A 19,072-nucleotide genomic window follows, 5' to 3' on the forward strand; every position below is an offset into this window, starting at 1 on the left:
ATTTGTAAGAGCAAATGCTTTCAGAAATGTTGCCTATAGTCAGGGCTGTCTACAGTCCTCATTAGCTACCTTCTTCCACCGGTATCCCCATCACCGGCTACCACAGCAACAGCCAGTCATGATTTAAATATCTCTCAGTGCACCAACAACCTCCTCTTCTCCCATAGTAGTATCTAACACATGAGAGATTTATCTACCTTTATGGCTGATCCTAATCTAATCTAACACCTCCAAATACCTCCTTTTTAAAAGATAACTTGTTCTAGAATTCCACAATTCCACCCGCTCCCACCAAATTTCTAGCTACACTGTCCTTGATGGATGCAGAATTATTTACTCAAGGCCTCGCCCCTATCCTTGGGCTCCAAGCACATATTGCTCCTTTGGTCCTGAATAAGATCTACACTTTCCCTCGTAGTAAACTTGCCATTAATACAGGTATGAAATGCTTTGGGATTATCAAATGGAATGTATTGTGCCATTTTGTTTCCATATTTCCTACTCTACAATAGTGTTTATAGCCAGTTAAGAGCATGAGGTACTTCTGAATGCCTTTAGATAAAAAGTCCTACATAAAAGACTTACTAAAAACTAACATGATATACCTAATTTGGAAATAGACACACAGTTCTGTAGCATAGTGGTGGATAGGTTTGAAAACCCTGGTCCTGGGTTTAATAAACTTCAATAGATGAGCTATTTACTCTTGTAATGGCCCTTAATTCAGAAGTGATTAAATGGAAAAGCCAGCCATACTGTATGGCAGATTCTCTCTTGATTTGTTAGTGATTATCTTTCTCATCAATTAAATCCTGCCCACATTTTGGTACTGTCCCACTTCCATCCATTACCTAATTTCTCCAACACTCACTGATGGTTTCATCCATTTCTGCCCTGCATTCATTTTCACCTTAACCATACCCTACATTTCCATGCTTTAACGTCTTCTCACAAGTTTCAGTTCCATGTTTGTGCCTTCAGTTGCACAAAATATTTCTTCCCTACAGTGCCTTGAGACAGGCAGCTTTCTGTTTCCTTTTTGCTGACTCTTTCAATCTCCATATTTCCATTCTCTTTGATACTCGCCTTCCTCCTCACCTCATTTTGCGCTTTACTTTCAAAGGTCCCTTAACATTCCTTCCCCTGGACTCTAATTGTCTCCATTCAGTCTTCAAACACTGCCCTATAAAGCCAATAACATATTTTCTATGCAAAGGTTCTGCAGACATTATAAATCATTTTTAAAGCCAGTTCTTACTACAGTACATAAGATTTGTTGCTGTCCAGATCTACTGCTTACAATAGTGATCGTTGTCCACCGTGTCCGACGATAGAAAACCTGCGTGGGAGAGCTTTTAAAGTGGAAAAGCTGTTGCACTGGGGTGGCTCCACTCTCTCAACCTCAGCAGTCAAGGTCCAGTGGTACAAACCTCGGGTGCAGTGGATGACCACTGTGCCTTGCCATGTCCTTCGCTCCCCATGGAGCATTGCAGTACCCCCTTTCTAATCATTGGCTCTCACTGTAGATCTCATCCAGTCTGCAATCCCTACCTCATCAGAGTATGAGGCTGCTGGCTACCCTCACCTTGTTTAGCCTGCCTGTTGAAGTGGTGTACCAGCATATGTGCAACTGCTGTCACATGCAGACAGCCCTTGGAGCCACAGGAGAGAGCTGAGTGTCCCTTGTGGGACTAAAGCAGAGTGCGCTGCCCCAGAATGGACATGACAAGCCCCCTCACCCCTCTCTGGACATCCCATATATTCCATTTTAAGAACAGCTCTGCTTTTGCTTTCAGAATGAGTCCTAGATGGGATTTGTACATCAATAGGTTTAGAGTCAACACAACACAATAAAAAACTGTTTAATAAAAGTAATAAAATTCCATAAGGTGTAAAGCTAGTAAAATTAAAATGTAAGTGAAAAAATAATTTCCTCTTTATTTAAGTAAATCTGAAATGATTCTGATACTATGAGAGAAGTTGACATTCCTTTTCCATTAATCCTTTAAAGACAGCGTAATGGTGATTCAGATCTTTTTTTGTATGTACTTTATATTTAGTTCCCAAAGCTCCATCTGGAGAGGAGGTTGCATAAAAAACTCTGTGTATTCTGGAATGTACCAGTGCCATTGCACACATTACGCAGGGTTCTCTGGTAACATATAAATCATACCCAGTACATATATAAGGCAATCCATCTGCCACAGTTCCTTTGGGAATGTGGTCATCCGATAAAAGCAAAGGTTTGGCAGTGTTGACTGCATCATCACCAAGAATAGGTTCTGCAGAGGTAAAATAACACTTAGGGTATTTATCATGATTAAAAGCACCACTGCCTTGGGCATGAGCAACCTGATCAATACACACCATAACTGCATGAAGCAAAGGATTTGGTCCATTTCTGCAGTCATGACCTACAGCAATGATCCTGTCAGACACTGGATCCACCATCACAGCACCAACTGCTTCCATCCCCAGTTCCTTTCCCACTTTTGCAACTTCGATGGCTTTCTCCATAAAAGTCTGCATCTTTGCTTTCTCTTCGCTATTAAACAGCTGGCCTCGGAGGGCTTCTGTCGTTTGCTTGTTTTCATGGAATGATGTAGGCCAGTGCTGGCTTGCTGCTTCAAACTGTGGTCTAGTCAGTGGTTGGTGTGCTGGGATTTTGACTTGAAAAGGTTCTCCAAGGCCAGTAACATCAACATTTCCTTCAGGAAAGAGATCACGGAGAGACACTTCTCCATTTAGTGCATCTGTACTATTCAAGTCACTGTGTAAGCAAATAATGATTTCTAAAGGATGATCACTTTTCTTGTCCCTGCAAGACCGTACTCTCTTGATATGTGGAAGATTAGTCAGTGGATAGACATCAGCCAGGTATTTAATAAGAGCAGATGTTTGCTTCTTATTAATAATGGAAGCTGCATATGCTTCTATAAGTTCAATCTCACCAGATTTCTCGTCTGAAAGTACAGGCAGCAGCTCCCAAGTGGAAGTCTCAAATGCTTTAGTTTTTCTCTTTTTGCACAGCGGCTCCATGGTATCTTCGACCTCAGAACTGGGGAAACAATTAATCGTTGGTTAAAGTTCAGAAGCCCCGGTATGACCTGAAACATTAACTGATTCTGGAGTCTAGCATTTTATGTTTCGAAAGCTTACACAGCCAGTCCCGAGAATTACTCTTCAACCAATCATCTATACCTGGAACCAACAGCATGCATGTCTATGATACGCAGTCAGTGTGCAACCCGAGGTCCAGCGCAGCGTTCACAAGAACACGCGGTAGTAACCGAGGGAATCCCGGCGACGGAGCCGGCACTGAATCTGACGCAACGAGAGCTTCTCTAAATAGCTTCTCTTCCCATCCCTTCTTCTACCTTCTGCACTTCCGGTGTGCCGCCCCTAATTGAATCCCCGCTCCACGACACACTTCGCAGTCACCACTGACAGTTCCGGGGGTCAAGGCTGTCACTATTTTTGTTGGGAAGTGAACGTTGTGTCTGGGCTGACATATTTTGTATAAATTCGTAATTCCAGACCAAATTTTCCATATGAGCTTTTCTCTATCCTTTGTGTAGTTAACTACTTCTTATATAACCAAATCTCATAAACTTTTCAAAAAGTGGAAAGAATATTATATTAATATCTATTAAATTTTGAAATACTGTATTTATCTAAGGGAATTATCCACACACTATTTCTGATTTTCACAGAACAAAAAAAATCCAACCCGTAATGGAATGAGAATTGAAAGGCTTTCAGTGGTGAGAAAAGTAGGAAACTATTAAAATGTATTAAGGATATACCCAGAATTGGTCCAAGAGTGGAGGATATTCCAAGAATCCAAGAAGTCGGCGGGTCAGTGAACATCTGTAGAAATTGTGCATATCGAGACCAAAGGGAATATAGCCCGCGTAAAGACGTGAGAGAGGAAAGGGTAAAACAGGAGCTGGTGGAACCAATGTCTCAACCTCACACCTTCCTCTCACTAACTGTTTTCCTTCTATACTGTCAATTTAATGCTACCAACTGAACCGTGGATTAAAGAAAAATATGAATACGCAAATATGATAGCTCGAAATTACGGACAATAAATCAACTGGAAGGCGGAATATTTCATGTGCCGGAACTACAGTTGTACTCCTGCAGAGTGGGGAACCGCTAGTTGTGACACAGTGAAGTGTACTTCCTTTGTGGGGAGTCCGGCCTGCTGTGCTTTCCTGCGTAGTCGTCGATCTGTTGGGCATTTCGATGAACAGTGCCCGGTGAAACTGGGGTGCAAGTAGACAGTGCGGTAGACCTTAAGCGATCGCTGCTGCCGCTCTCCATGTGGTTGGGCTCGGAAACAGACCGTTGCGCGGGTTTGCGTTGCCATGGCAACACATCTCCTGCGTGTCCGAGCCCTGAGCCGGGTCGCTGCCCGCGGGCCCCTCGCTCAGCCCAGGCTGGTGCTGGGCATAGAAACCAGCTGCGATGACACTGCCGCGGCCGTCGTGGACGAAACAGGGAGAGTCTTAGGAGAAGCCTTACACTCCCAGAAAGAAACTCACCTGAAGTAGGTATTCTCATGAAAATGCTTCCTCCGGTTATTAAATCCTAGAACTTCTATTTACTAAATACGTAATGCATTTATTACACATGTAATAATCAAGATCATATTTGTTGCACCCAGTGCACTTACTTAGAAATTTAAGCTATTGTTTTCCTGCACAGTAAAGACCGCTGGAAACATTCAGCAGGCGGGGCAGTATCTATAAGAAATGCCTGACCTGAAAGTTTTCAGCGTTCCCTGTTTTTGTGTTAGATTTCAGCATCTGCATTTTGACAAGTATTTAATACCTATAATATTAATCACAATGTATTTCCTTTGATACAATGACTACTGTCCCTGGTGACATTAAAATCAGCCGTAATGAAGTACCTTGAGAGGTTGGTTATGGTGCAGTCAACTCCTGCCTCAGAAGCGATCTGGATCCACTCTGCCACAACAGGTTTACAGCAGATGTTATTTCTCTGGCTCTTCACATACTCCTACATTTATTGACTATATTTTGGAGTTCAACACAATCATTCCATCCAAACTCATCATCGTGCTTCAAGACCTCAGTCTCCAATCTTTGACTTTCTCAGTGACAGACTTCAATCAGTGTTTCCTCCTTGCTGATCTTCAACACAGGAGCACCTCAAGGATGTGTGCTTAGCCCCCTGCTCTACTCTTCACACACACATAACCGTGTAGCTAAGCACAGCTCCATTGCCATCTTCAAGTGCACAGTTGCGGGATGATTTAGAGGTAGTGATGAGTCAGCCTACCAGAGCAAGATAGGTTGCCTGCTGGAGTGGTGTCACAACAACAATCTCTTGCTTGATGTCAGTTAGACTAAAGAGCTGATTGTTGACTTCAAAAAGGGAAAGGAGAGCAAACATATGCTTATCTACATTCGGGGATTGGTGAAGGAAAGAGTCAGTAGCTTTACATTCTGTGCATTAATATATTAGGTAACCTGTCCTGTGCCCAGTACATTGATGCAATCATAAGGAAAGCACACCAGTGTTTTTACTTTCTTCGGAGGTTAGGGAAGTTTGGCTTGTCATTAATCACTCTAACAAACTTCTACGGCCATACTATTGAATGTATCCTGACTGGTTGTATTATGTCACAGCATCTCCAATACGCAGAAACATAAGAAGCTGCAGAGAGCAGTGGATTTGCCCTACACATCGCGGGCATATCCCTCCCCATTTTTGGTAGTATCTACACAAGGAGCTACCACAAAAAGGCAACATCCATCATTAAAGTTCCCCATCATCCAGGCCATGCCAACTTCTCATAGCTACCACTGGGCAGGAGATATGGAAACCCTGAAGTCCCACACTGCCAGTTTGAGAACAGCTGCTTCTCTTCAACCATTCAGTTCTTGAAACAACCAGGAAACCCTCATCACGACAGTTTACCAAAACTATGACCACGTTTATCACTGCAATAAATAGACTTGGTTTTTCTTGTATTCTAATTGTGCTTTTTATAAATATCGTGTATAATTTATTATTCATTTATCATTTTCTAGTGAATGCAGTTTACCGTGTGGTGCTGCTCAATTTGTGTTTCATTGCACTTGCACGTACATTCGACTATAAACATGACTGTGAATTTGATATTTGTAAGTCAGTGCTAAGTTGCTTTAAAATAAACCAGCACTTCTCTGAAAAGTAATTCCCAGGAACATTTCACTTGCACTTCTATGGCTTGTTACCTTTTTAATAATTCCCTATTTCCTCAAAACAATTATTTTGAAGTGCAAATTTATATTGATGCTAGAGTATTTTATAAATAAATAAATTAAAACATACCTGCAAGTGAATAAACTAAAAAAAATGTTCATAAGGCATGTGAATATGGAAATAATTTCTCATCAAAAGGAAACAATTATATCTCTGACTAACACAGTTGGGGCCACTGACTTCCTGATATGCTTCATGAGCAGAAGGTATACACAAAGCAGTTTTTTTTTGCTGAGATGTAAACTGTTTATTTTTGGAACTGCAGCACAGAACTCAGTCACACAACATGTTTGAATTTAAATACTCAGATGTTACTACTCTGTTTATAAATAATAACTTATGTGCCAGTGACTTCTGTATCTTGTGACTAATCAAAAATGCAAACAAAATTCTTTGGCATGTGTCTTCACTACAAAAAGGAAGAATAATATTTTGGATTTTTTTAATCAGCTTTAAAATCAGACAGAATGAGTGATTTCTTTTGTTTTGTTTCAGGGCAGGTGGAATAATTCCACCAGTCGCACAGAGGCTACACAGAGAGCACCTGGATAGAGTGGTGCAGGAAGCTATAGATAAGAGTGGAGTCTCCCTCAATGAACTAACAGCAATAGCAACCACCATAAAGCCAGGACTTGCGTTAAGCCTACAAGTGGGCTTAGAGTACAGCTTGAAATTAATAGAACAATATAAGAAACCTTTTATTCCTATTCATCATATGGAGGCCCATGCTCTGACCATTAGAATGCTACAGTCAGTGGAATTCCCCTTCCTGGTCTTGTTGATCTCTGGTGGTCACAGTTTGCTTGCCGTTGCTCGTGGAGTAGATGACTTTCTTCTTCTCGGACAGACGATGGACGAAGCCCCAGGAGACACATTTGACAAGGTGTGTACAGTGTGAAATTTTAAAATCAGCAGAATTTTAACAATAGTCTAAAAGTCGTTAAAAAGCCTTTAAGAATTTAAGGATCGCGAACAATGCTTACATTTTAAGATTCAGTTTAAAACAAATAATCAACTGACTTTAATAATAGCACATAATCAATTGATTATTATACAGAAAATGTTTTGAATTATCCAGTCAATTAGATTTAGTATTACAAACCCTAAAATTCAAAGAATGAATTTTGATTATAAAAAGAGCTGTCAGTTAATAGAATTGTGTAATTTTAAATTAGAAAGTGTATACTGTGCATGAAATTTGTTAGTTTGAATGTATCATTAGGATTTTCAATCACAATTGGCATGGTTGCAGGCTTGTTGACCCTGGTGCCCACCCAGTTAGTCCCAATTTCCGGTGTTTAGCTTATACTCATCCAAATCCTACCCAGACATATATATATCAAAGCACTTATTAAGTGATACTGTTGTACCTACTTCAATCACTTTACCTGGCAGCTCATTCCATATCCTTTGTATCCCCACATGGAAAGTTGCCTCATGTCTTAAACATTCCATGAGTTACTGCACTGAATAAAATCTGGCTATTTAAAGTTTTTCAACACTATAAAAGAGCGGCAAGCCGAAAACTTTTTATCTAATTGTTAGACTCCTTGTACAAAGAATTGCAGTTTTAGTCATTATAAAAATGTTGTTTCATCTACTTATATTCAATTTGATGTATTATGGGCAAAATCGCTATAGGGCAGTAATTAATAAGTTACAAGTAGCATTATGTAAACACAAGGAATTCTGCAGATGCTGGAAGTTCAAGCAACACACATAAAATTTGCTGGTGAACGCAGCAGGCCAGGCAGCATCTCTAGGAAGAGGTACAGTCGACGTTTTGGGCCGAGATCCTACTGAAGGGTCTCGGCCCAAAACGTCGACTGTACCTCTTCCTAGAGATGCTGCCTGGCCTGCTGTGTTCACCAGCAAATTTGATATGTGTTACAAGTAGAATTATATCCATTTTACTGAAATCTAAATACAGTTAAATTTCCAGGCAATAAAAAATAGGATAATATGTAAAAATGGTTGTAAATCTGCATGACAAGGGAGAGTCCTCCAGCAGATTGATTGATTGTTGTAATTCTGTATGAACTGTGCAAGTTCCCAGTGGTGACAGAATTGATGTAGTTTCATGCTAAAGGGAGGACTGTTTAGGATTGAGGAGAGAAAGGATTTCTTTTCTACAGATTTCTATGAATCTTTTGTAATTCTCTGCCCTGGTGCACTTACTGAATCTTTATGATTTAGAATGTGAATGATTGGTCAATGGAACCAAGAACCAGATTGGATTCTTTGAGGATGCAACAAAACATATTGATGAAGATAGAGCAGTGGATGTGAATTTCAGTAAGGCGTTTGGTAGGGTTCCCCACGCAAGGCTCATTCAGAAAGTAAGAAGGCCTGGGATCCAAGGAGACCTTGTTAAGTGTATCCAGAGTTGGCTTGCCCACAGAAAGCAAAGGGTGGTTGTAGATGGGTCATATTCTGCATTTCTGCATGAAGGTCGGTGACCAGTGGTGTTCTGCAGGGATCTGTTCTGGGGCTCCTCCTCTTTGTGATTTTTATAAATGACCTCGATGAGGAAGTAGAAGGGTGGGTTAGTAAGTTTGCTGATGACACAAGAGTTGGGGGTGTTGTGGATGGTCTGGAGGGTTGTCAGAAGTTACAGTGGGACATTGATAGGATGCAGAACTGGGCTGAGAAGTGGCAGATGGAGTTCAACCAAGATAAGGGTGAAATGATTCATTTTGGTAGGTCAAATTTGAAGTCAGAATATAATATTAATGGTAAGGCTGTTGACAGTGTGGAGGATCGGAGAGATCTTAGAGTCCATGTCCATAGGACACTCAAAACTGCTGCACAGGTTGACAGTGTTGTTAAGAAGGCGTATGGTGTGTTGGCCTTTGTCAACTGTGGGATTGAGCTCAAGAGCCATGAAGTAATGTTACAGCTGTATAAGACCTTAGTTAAACCCTACTTGGAGTACTGTGTTCAGTTCTAGTCACCTCACTACAGGAAGGATGTGGATACTATAGAGAGAATGCAGAGGAGAGTACAATGATGTTGCCTGGATTGGAGAGTGTATCTTATGAGAATAGGTTGAGTGAACTTGGCCTTTTCTCCTTGGAGCGATGGAGGATGAAAGGTGAGGTGTATAAGATGATGAGAGGCATTGATCATGTGGATAGCCAGAGGCTTTTTCCCAGGCCTGAAATGGTTAATACAAGGGGGCATCATTTTAACGCAAACACGAGGAAATCTGCAGATGCTGGTATTTCAAGCAACACACATAAAAGTTGCTGGTGAACACAGCAGGCCAGGCAGCATCTCTAGGAAGAGGTACAGTCGACGTTTCGGGCCGAGAGTTGTTTGGGGCATAATTTTAAGGTGCTTGGAAGTAGGTACAGTGGGGATGTCAGAGGTAAGTTTTTCACAGAGAGAATGGTGGGTGCATGGAATGTACTGCCAGTGGTGATGGTGGAGGCGGATACAATAGGGTCTTTTAGATAGGTACATGGAGCTTAGAAAGATATAGGGCTATGCAGTAGGGAAATTCTAGGCAGTTTCTAGAGTAGGTTACATGGTCAGCACAACATTGTGGGCCGAGGGGCCTGTAATGTGCTGTAGATTTCTATGTGCTATATAATAAGGGGATCAGGCAGAAAGGTGGAGGTGTGGCCAGGGCCTCATTAGTTATGATTGTATTGGTTGGAAGATCAAGGCTTGAAGTAGAGCCCAGTTTTACTCTAATTTTTTTATGTTCTTATGTAAACACAGTTTTTCCTGCCATCCAATCATCTCTCACTCACTGTGGGCATGGCATATATAAGAATTTGCAATGGGGAAAAATTAGGCCTTTTGTCCGAGATATTGATGTCCTAAAAATGTGTTCAAGGAGGTGGAAGATATAGTAGAAGTTTAAGGCAGAAGAAAAACACACACAAAAAAAAAATCAATGAAAATCAACTTTGTGTCCTGCTACATCTGAGTTTTTGGGTGAGGTTTTCCAGATATTTTAGCAGGAGGTTCACATATAGCTAGTGTAGGCTTTTCTAGCAATGAGCTGATGTGCACTTGAATGCAGAGAAAAATAGTGAGGAGATTTAAGTAAACTCGTTTGTTGAGTTGCAGTTGCGTTTCAGTGATTTTCTACACTGGGTATTAGTAATCTATTTTTTTAAATGAAATTATTCTCTTTTTAATTATCAGTAGTTTACAAATACTTAAATATTTTTAACCATTTTTAAATGTTCCTACTCATTTGAAATGTTTAGAAATAATTCATAGGTCTTTTGACATAATAAGTGAAAACACTTTCTGATGATAGCCAATTTAAACTATGATGCTGTTTCTTTGTAGGTGGCAAGAAGACTGTCACTGAGAAATCACCCAGCGTGCTGCACCATGAGCGGGGGTGAAGCCATTGAATACTTGGCCAGAAGTGGGAATCGATTGCATATTGAATTAACACAACCTATGAGGCATCACTTAGACTGTGACTTTTCCTTCTCTGGTCTGCGCAATCATGTCAATCAAATAATTACAAAAAAGGAAAAGGAAGAAGGTTAATTGGTCTTTTACATTTTTACTTAATGTGGCTCCATTCTGATTCACTGTCGTCCTCTCTTGTGTATTGTAAGTTAGGTATATTTCTCAAGCAGGTATCCAGAATGGGCAGCTGCTCTCGTGTGCGAATGACATTGCTGCTGCTGTACAACATACAGTGGCAGTTCACTTGGCGAAGCGTACACATCGAGCCGTTCTCTTCTGTAAGATGGAAGACCTCTTGCCTCAATCAAACCCAACCTTGGTTAGTATCTCATTCTCTACCTAAAATACGTGTTGAGCAAGGTGGCAGGAAAAGATCAAGTATGGATTGGTGCTAAAATGGAGCAGTAATGGTGGAAGGAAGGTGCTTTGGAAAAGCAAATAAACACTAACTGGAATTTACAAAGAATACATTGCATAGTAAAAAACCACCAGTCCCTGTAATGTGCAGATACTTATGCTTCACGGGAGTCTCCTCCCATTCAGCCTGCGTGCCTCGGCTGAGCCTTGTGGCATGTTAGTTGATTCTCATGTAAACTTCCTGTTTTGTTCAGTTATGAGAATCTTCTGTGGCTCTGTTGGAAGATGTTGATGAACTGAATCACTTCTTTACTGTTAGATGGAGAGTCATCGAGTCTGCTATTTATATCTGTTAGTGGCTAGTTTGATCCGAGCATTTTGTTTCCTCCACTTTCTAAAAGTTGATGACCAACTCCACTTGAAGGGCTAATTAAGGGCAAAAGTAGCCTTTCATTATCAGAATGATTGACTAATGTGACCTACACAGTGGGGGGGGGGTGCAAATTGGGTTCAGAAGGAAAGGTAACAAGATTTGCAGATATTTGAATATGTTGATTTCTTACTCGTTTTATATTCATTAATTTGTAGAGGATACATATATGCACCCTCCAGGGTTACTAATGAAAACAGTATTGCATTTTTATTCATTGACCTTCTCCCACAGAAGGCAGCAAAAGGAGAGCCTCGTGATTTTGTACACCTCTTTAAGGTCACAAAAAAAAACATGGGAATCTTGATCAGCTGGGTAAGTGGGCCAAGGAATAGCAAATGGTGTCTGATCCAGATAAGTGTGAGGTGCTGCATTTTGAGAAGTTTCCAGTGAATAGGGCCCGGGGAGGATTGTAGGACAGAGACAAGAGGAACCCAGGAGGACAAGTACATAATTTCCTGAACGTAGTGTCACCGATAGACAGGTAGCGAAGGTGGTGTGTGGCACACTGGCCTTCATCAGTTTGGAGACTGACTGCAGGAGTTGGAACATCAGGCCGCGCTGAGAGTAACATGTACAGTGTTGGTGACCCTGTTGAGGAAAGCTGTAATTAAGCTGGAAAGAATGCGAAGTAGTATGTTGCCAGGATTCCAGGATCTGAGTTAGAGGGAGAAGTTAGTTAGGCTGGGAGTTTATACATTGGAGCTTAGGAGGCCGAGCAGTGACCTTACGCAGGTGTATGAAGTCATGAGGGACATAGATGGGGTGAATGTACCCAGTCTTTCTCCATAGGAAAGGGATTCCCAGCATCTGCAAAATCTCCTGCGTTCAAAAATTAGGAGGCAAAGGGTTAAGGTGAGCAAGGAAAGATGTAAAAGGGACCTGAGAAGCAATGTCTTCATCAGAGGGTGGTACATATATAGAATGAGCTACCAGAATAAGTGGATAAAGCAGGTGCAATAACAACATTTAAATTACATTTGGACGGGTACATGGTAGGAAAGGTTTAGAGGGATATGAGCCAAATGTGGCCAAATGGGATTAGCTTAGGTGGGCATCTTAGTCAGTATGGACAATTTGGGCTGAAGGATCTGTTCCATGCTACATTGCTCTATAACTCTCTTGTTAAATAATTAACATTTTATTTTTTTATTTACGTAATATCTATTCACATGTATTCCTTCAGGTGGTGTCAGGTGGAGTGGCCAGCAATAAATACATCATAAAAATTCTGCAGATAGTAGCTGAAGCATATGGGTTCTCACTGAATTGTCCTCCTCCTAAACTCTGCACAGACAATGGCATCATGATTGCATGGTGAGAGGGATATTAACAGTGCTTTTCTTAATCTGAAGTGTTATTTCATACAAAATCACTCCCAATTCCCCCTGTACAACAGCAACTACAATCTTTCACCAGTTAAATAAAAATCTGTTCTTCTGTTTTCCCTTCCAAAGTGGATGATCTCACATTTACCAGTGTTGTACTCCATTTGCTAAACCCTTGACCATTCATTTCACTTATCTATATATCTCTGTAGACTCTCCTTATCCTCTACACAACTTGCTTTTCCACTCAATTTAGTGTCATCACACCACTTAGTCCCCTCTTCCAAATTGTTAATGCATATTATGAACAGTAATGGGCCCAGCACTGATCCCTGCAGCATCCATTCTTACTACTGACTGCCAAACATCCATTTGTCCCAACTCTCTGCCTTCTTTTGGTTAGCCAACAATCCACCATGTTAATTCATACCCCCAACTCCACGCATCGTTATGTTATGGATAAGTCTTTTATGCATCACGTCATCAAGCGCCTTCCAGAAATCCAAGTATACAACATCCACCTGTTTCCATCTATCCACTGAGCTCATTATGTTCTCATTGAGGTCCAGAAAGTTTTTCAAGAATAGATCCTGCCCTTCATGCTGCGTCTGCCCGATCAAACCACTACCTATATTTTCCTTAACAATAGGCTCAAGCATTTTCCCGATTACAGGTATTAAGCTAACTGGCATAAAGTTACTGTCTTTTGCCTGCACCCTTTTTTAAACAGTGCTGTGACATTCAGTGCCTTCCAATCCACCAAGACCTGCTAAGAGTACAAAGAATTTTGATTAATTATCATAAATGCGTCTATTATAAGTTCCAGCATTTTTGTCAGTATCCTCGATACATCCCATCAGGCCAGGGGACTTGTCTACCTTTAGGCCCTTTAGTTTTCTCTTCTATCTTCTTTAGTGACAGCGGTCGTGTTGAAATCCCCACTTCCCATTATATCCATAACATCTCTCTTTGATACATATGACTTGTTCTGCAAAATGACTTTCAATATCATGATTAAAAACTTACTCTATCACATTCTCATGATTAGTCTCAGCAGCCTTCGAGCTTGAGTGTGTTGTACAAGTTTTTCATCATTGCACCCCACACTCAAGAACTGAATATAAGATTCAATTATGTGATTGGACAGTTTAAACATTTTGTCCTGTTACTTGTACTCTACCGCATTGCCTGTGTAGATTACTATTTACTTCCTACTTTGATCATTTTTATTCCACACCATTCACCTTGTTTAATGGGAAGTTATAAATGCAGAATGGATAGACCTTTTCCTTTGTGTTTCCATTATTTTTAATTCAATATTCACTTCTTATTAGCTGCCCATTTCCTGATATTAAAACAGGTTCTAAAAATGTCTGTCATTTATCAGGTGACATACAGCAGTTAAAATGATCTCCTCTGCCGTCAGATTTCTAAACTGTCCGTGAGCCCATGAACACTACCTTGGTTTTTTGTCTCTTGCACTATTGCTTTATTTTTGTACCTTAAGGTAATATTTATGTCTTGCACTGTACCGTTGCCACAAAACAACAAATTTCACTGTATATGTCAATGATAATAACACTGATTTGATGTTTATGTGCACAATATGTTTGTTTTTTAGGAATGGTATTGAGAGACTTAGAGCAGGAATTGGTGTTCTGCAGAATCCAAAAGCAATTCGTTATGAGCCAAAGTAAGTAATAGATTTTTGGTTTTTCTTAAAAATCACAGATTAACTAGCTTTGAGTATGCATAGATTTTACATTTTTTACTTGTGCTTTTTAAGAATAATGTTCAAACCTATGGAAGACCCATGAATGAATAGTAAGAACATTTTTAAAGAGAGCAGATACAGAATTAGTTAAAAGTAGAATACACTGTTGTTCTTACTTAATGTTTCCCTTTTTGTTTTGTAGAGCCCCTCTCGGAATTAGCTTATCAGAACAAGTCAAGAAAGCAGCATTGAAGGTCCCTCGTCTGAAACTGAAGATATAATTAATAAAATGGGACTCCACTGGGTGGTCGGCTTTTTAAGAATTAATTCTAATAAGCCTGATTTTTCAATGAAATGTGTACAAATTAGATGATGCCAATTATAACTTGCTATATTAAAATGTGTACAGTATATTTGAAATGATAAACATCAAATGAGTTGAATTGAATGACTGGGTGAATTTCTGTTCTGAAGGAATCTTGCAAAGTTACCACCATTCAAAAGGATCAATGACACCAATCAAAATCAGAAAATGTATGATCTTTCCATGTTTTAATAAAGTATTTTAATGCCTTTTTTTATTGGATTATATAAATCCATTAATTTGATATGTTAGATTGAGTCTTGATCTTTCTGGATTTATGAATCCAAACTATATTGAGAAGAACATTACTCATTCAGAAATCAGAAAAACATTTTACTTAAAATAAGTATTTATTAGCTATGTAAGGGAGAGGGAACTAGTCTGCATTGTCCATAATTCCTTTTATATCCAAAAATTCAAAGATTCGCCATTTCCTGAGTGAAGGTATTGCTTCTGACCTCAGCCTTAAATAACCTCCATTTCATGTGAGACTATTATCCCTGGTTCAGGACTCCTCAGCCAGGAGAACCTTCTTTCCTGTGTCCTCCCTGATGAGTCTGGTAAAGATACTCTTAAGTTCAATCAGATCTTGACTTGGTCGAATAAACTCTAGAAAATAAATGCATTGTTTCTGTTCATGGATGATGATCAAAATTATTTTTCCGTAACTTCCATTTGTAAAATAATGTGGATTGGTCAAAAAAAATCTTGTAAAGTATTCCTTTAAAATTCCTGGTTACATTCTTAATACCTTGAACCATCTAAAACAATTATAATATCAGCTTACATCAGCTGCAAATATCTCAGACCAGTCTGTGTACAAATTATGTTTTGTACTCCCCTTTATTACATGATGGTAATTGCTCTGATCTTTGAATGCCATTTCTCAAGTCAAAAGATTGATAGATGGCAAACAAATTTGAATAAAATGTTGGCTGCACGTTGAGGTAAATACTTTATTCTTTTTGGTCAAAACATGAGAAATTTATGGTGGGGGCAAATTGCCAACACAAGCTCATATTTCTCATGTTTTGAGTCTCAGTTCTTACATTGCATGGAAGGAGGCCCTTTGACCCAACTCATCCATGCTGACCAAGATGCCTTCCTGTCCCATTTACCCACATTTGCTCCTTTCCCCTCTAAAATGTTCCTATCTATATGCTGATCGTACTTGCCTCTAGCACCTGCTGTTTGGGTGGTGTCCCATGAGGACAGTTGGTTGTATTTCTGTTTTTCACTAATTATATAAGTAATCTGGAATCTGAAAATCACAAATTTACTGTACTTACCTTACATATTCATAGTGCATCTGATGCATTAACACAAAGAAATATGCAGATTTGAGGATGGTGTCAAATTGGAGACTTGTAGAAACTGAAAGATAGAAGACTAATTTTTTTTTAAATGGTCATGTACTTGGATATTGAGTGAACTGACACATATTTGAATAGAGAGATTAAGGTGGCTTTAGGTGGACGGTTCTAAACTGGAGAAGGGGTAAAACCTATAGGGATCTAATACAATGACAACGCTGTTAAGCAAAATATATACAGGTTTAGTAGTGTATATCTTCTCTGCTTATCTGTTCTAATAGAATTGACAAGCAGAGAAGATAGACATCTGTGTATATTTGTTAAACCAAACAATGTACAGTCCAAGCAACACACATCAAAGTTGCTGGTGAACGCAGCAGGCCAAGCAGCATCTGTAGGAAGAGGTGCAGTCGACGTTTCAGGCCGAGACTCTTACTATAAGCCTACTGACTCTCACAGCCCACTGATGTCTACTATAAGCCTACTGACTCTCACAGCCCACTGATGTCTACTATAAGCCTACTGACTCTCACAGCTATCTGGACTATTCCTCTTATCACCCTGTCTCTTGCAAAAACGCCATCCCTTTTAAAGTTCCGTGCCTATTCTGGTATCTGTCCCCCACTTTTCCTTCGCTACATCGACGACTGCATTGGTGCTGCTTCCTGCACGCATGCAGAACTCGTTGACTTTATTAACTTTGCCTCCAACTTTCACCCTGCCCTCAAGTTTACCTGGTCCATTTCCGACACCTCCCTCCCCTTTCTAGATCTTTCTGTCTCTGTCTCTGGAGACAGCTTATCCACTGATGTCTACTATAAGCCTACTGACTCTCACAGCTATCTGGACTATTCCTCTTCTCACCCTGTCTCTTGCAAAAACGCCATCCCTTTTAAAACGAAGGGTCTCGGCCTGAAACATCGACTGCACCTCTTCCTACAGATGCTGCTTGGCCTGCTGCATTCACCAGCAACTTTGATGTGTGTTGCTTGAATTTCCAGCATCTGCAGAATTCCTGTTGTTAATGTACAGTCCAAGGCCAATTAAAGATACTAGATCTATTACAAAAATAAGCATTAAGTTAGTTTTTTTTCAACCTATTTTAAAAAATAGATATGTTCTTTCAAACTAGAAAAGAGAATGTTTGGGTGACATATTGGAAATTTTTTAAAATGCAGAAGTATTTGGTGAAGCAATTGTCCTGGAAGGGAGACTCAACTAAGTGCTGGAAAATACATAACTACAACTAAAACATAGTGAATCTAGTTGAGGATTCAGGAGAAACTTATTTATCCAGAATATCTGAGTGTAATTCCCTATCACAAACAATGGCTATCTTAGTTGGCCTAGATGTTTTCAAGAGGATACGTGATGAAGCAGAAAGGAAAAGTATGACAAAGGAGTGGTACCAGTTAAGCTAAATTATGATTTTCTATCCTGCATAATGTTCGTAATGTCATTCTCACAGTAATGTGGTGTACAAAAGCTTAGATATTCAAATCACTACTACGCTTGTGTTTTTAGGTACTTGGCAAGTAGCTTTTCAATTAAAAAATAAATTCATAATTCAATTGTTAAAATATTCTAGCTAAATTTTCTCAATCCTTTTTAATTTCATTGATAATGAGATGCATTACTAAAGGTATTTCCATTCTATACCTTGACTATGAAGGAAGATAGTATTTCCATTTGCTATCAGAAGTTGTGAAAATGCTTTGACTCTGCCAAATGTAAATTAATTGGCTGTCATCATGACACACTGGTAAAACAGAATTGAGGTCCCTACATGTTGTCTTATCCCAGGAACTACCATCTACCAAAATAAACAAACAGACACATTTGTGGCATGGTGTTTTATTTACTGCAGCATAACCATTTCAGAGAAGACAACAGGAAATTCACAACAGTACTATCATTCTGCCTGATATTTACCACAATTTAAAAATAGAAATAAAAGAAAATTGAACATCAGTAAGATTCTACATTCTATTTATATTCTAAAGCAAGAAATATATTGCCTGGTCAGAGTTCCAGTAAGAATACCTTTGATTTCATTATCAACATGAATGGATTTTGTTGCAGAACCACGAGTAATATCTTACTCTGAGATTCACCTGTCATAACTGTTTCATCTGGGAGTAGACCTTGTTTGTAAAGCCAAAGCTTTCTTCTTTGCATGTGGACATGTGGTTATTTTTGTTCTCTCTGATTAAAACAAGAAGATACATTAATTAAACAATTTAGAACTTGCCTTTATATAGCTGTCATTTAAAAGGTAAAGAGAATGTACAGTTGAAGTCAGAAGTTTACATACACCTTAGCCAAATACATTTAAACTCAGTTTTTCACAATTCCTGACATTTAATCCTAGAAAACATTCCCTGTCTTAGGTCAGTTACGATCAGTACTTTATTTTAAGAATGTGAAATGTCAGAATAATAGTAGAATAATTTATTTCAACTTTTATTTCTTTCATCACTTTCCCAGTGGGTCAGAAGTTTACATACACCTTGTTAGTATTTGGTAGCATTGCCTTTAAATTGTTTAACTTGGGTCAAACGTTTTGGATAGCCTTCCACAAGCTTCTCACAGTAAATTACTGGAATTTTGTTCCATTCCTCCAGACAGAACTGGTGTAACTGAGTCAGGTTTGTAGGCCTCCTTGCTAGCATGCGCTTTTTCAGTTCTGCCCACAAATTTTCTATCAGATTGAGGTCAGGGCTTTGTGATGGCCACACCAGTACCTTGACTTTGTTGGCATTAAGCAATTTTGCCACAACTTTGGAGATATGCTTGGGGTCATTGTCCATTAGGAAGACCCATTTGCGACCGAGCTTTAACTGC

At 39.5% G+C, this 19,072-nt stretch overlaps 3 protein-coding genes across 4 annotated transcripts in view; 1 reads left to right on the forward strand and 2 right to left on the reverse strand.

Moving 5' to 3' along the window:
- Window positions 1–1,888: 1,888 nt before the first annotated feature.
- adat3 (adenosine deaminase tRNA specific 3) lies at window positions 1,889–3,385 on the reverse strand. The gene is made up of 2 exons (XM_063050074.1): window positions 3,202–3,385; window positions 1,889–3,058 (listed from the first exon to the last, which is right to left on the reverse strand). Exons 1-2 carry the CDS (start codon window positions 3,219–3,221, stop codon window positions 1,969–1,971), a joined length of 1,110 nt encoding a protein of 369 aa, XP_062906144.1. The 5' UTR covers window positions 3,222–3,385; the 3' UTR covers window positions 1,889–1,968.
- Window positions 3,386–4,185: 800 nt separating this feature from the next.
- On the forward strand, window positions 4,186–15,244 carry osgepl1 (O-sialoglycoprotein endopeptidase-like 1). 2 transcript variants are annotated; one of them, XM_063050075.1, is made up of 7 exons: window positions 4,186–4,555; window positions 6,778–7,165; window positions 10,591–10,795; window positions 10,890–11,041; window positions 12,696–12,826; window positions 14,459–14,530; window positions 14,754–15,244. In XM_063050075.1, the coding sequence occupies exons 1-7, from the start codon at window positions 4,374–4,376 to the stop codon at window positions 14,830–14,832; spliced, it is 1,209 nt and encodes a 402-aa protein (XP_062906145.1). In that variant the 5' UTR covers window positions 4,186–4,373; the 3' UTR covers window positions 14,833–15,244. The 2 variants fall into 2 exon arrangements, with proteins under 2 accessions (XP_062906145.1, XP_062906146.1); XM_063050076.1 differs by having other exon boundaries at window positions 10,893–11,041; window positions 14,754–15,143.
- Window positions 15,245–18,356: 3,112 nt separating this feature from the next.
- ankar (ankyrin and armadillo repeat containing) overlaps window positions 18,357–19,072 on the reverse strand; it is a 75,955-nt gene continuing 75,239 nt past the window's right edge. Inside the window, exon 23 of the mRNA XM_063052589.1 lies at window positions 18,357–18,433. Coding sequence (XP_062908659.1) covers window positions 18,357–18,433 — 77 coding nt within the window. The remainder of the gene's footprint in view (window positions 18,434–19,072) is intronic.

Source organism: Mobula hypostoma, chromosome 6, assembly GCF_963921235.1.
Source record: "Mobula hypostoma chromosome 6, sMobHyp1.1, whole genome shotgun sequence".
Classification (NCBI taxonomy): domain Eukaryota; kingdom Metazoa; phylum Chordata; class Chondrichthyes; order Myliobatiformes; family Myliobatidae; genus Mobula; species Mobula hypostoma.

Coding starts and splice junctions, on each gene's coding strand:
- osgepl1 (XM_063050075.1), top strand. CDS start 4,374: ATGGCAACACATCTCCTGCGTGTCCGAGCCCTGAGCCGGGTCGCTGCC. Junction 12,827..14,458: donor AATGGCATCATGATTGCATG/GTGAGAGGGATA, acceptor TTTGTTTTTTAG/GAATGGTATTGAGAGACTTA. Junction 14,531..14,753: donor GCAATTCGTTATGAGCCAAA/GTAAGTAATAGA, acceptor TTTGTTTTGTAG/AGCCCCTCTCGGAATTAGCT.
- adat3 (XM_063050074.1), bottom strand. CDS start 3,221: ATGCATGCTGTTGGTTCCAG. Junction 3,059..3,201: donor ATGCATGCTGTTGGTTCCAG/GTATAGATGATT, acceptor TTGTTTCCCCAG/TTCTGAGGTCGAAGATACCA.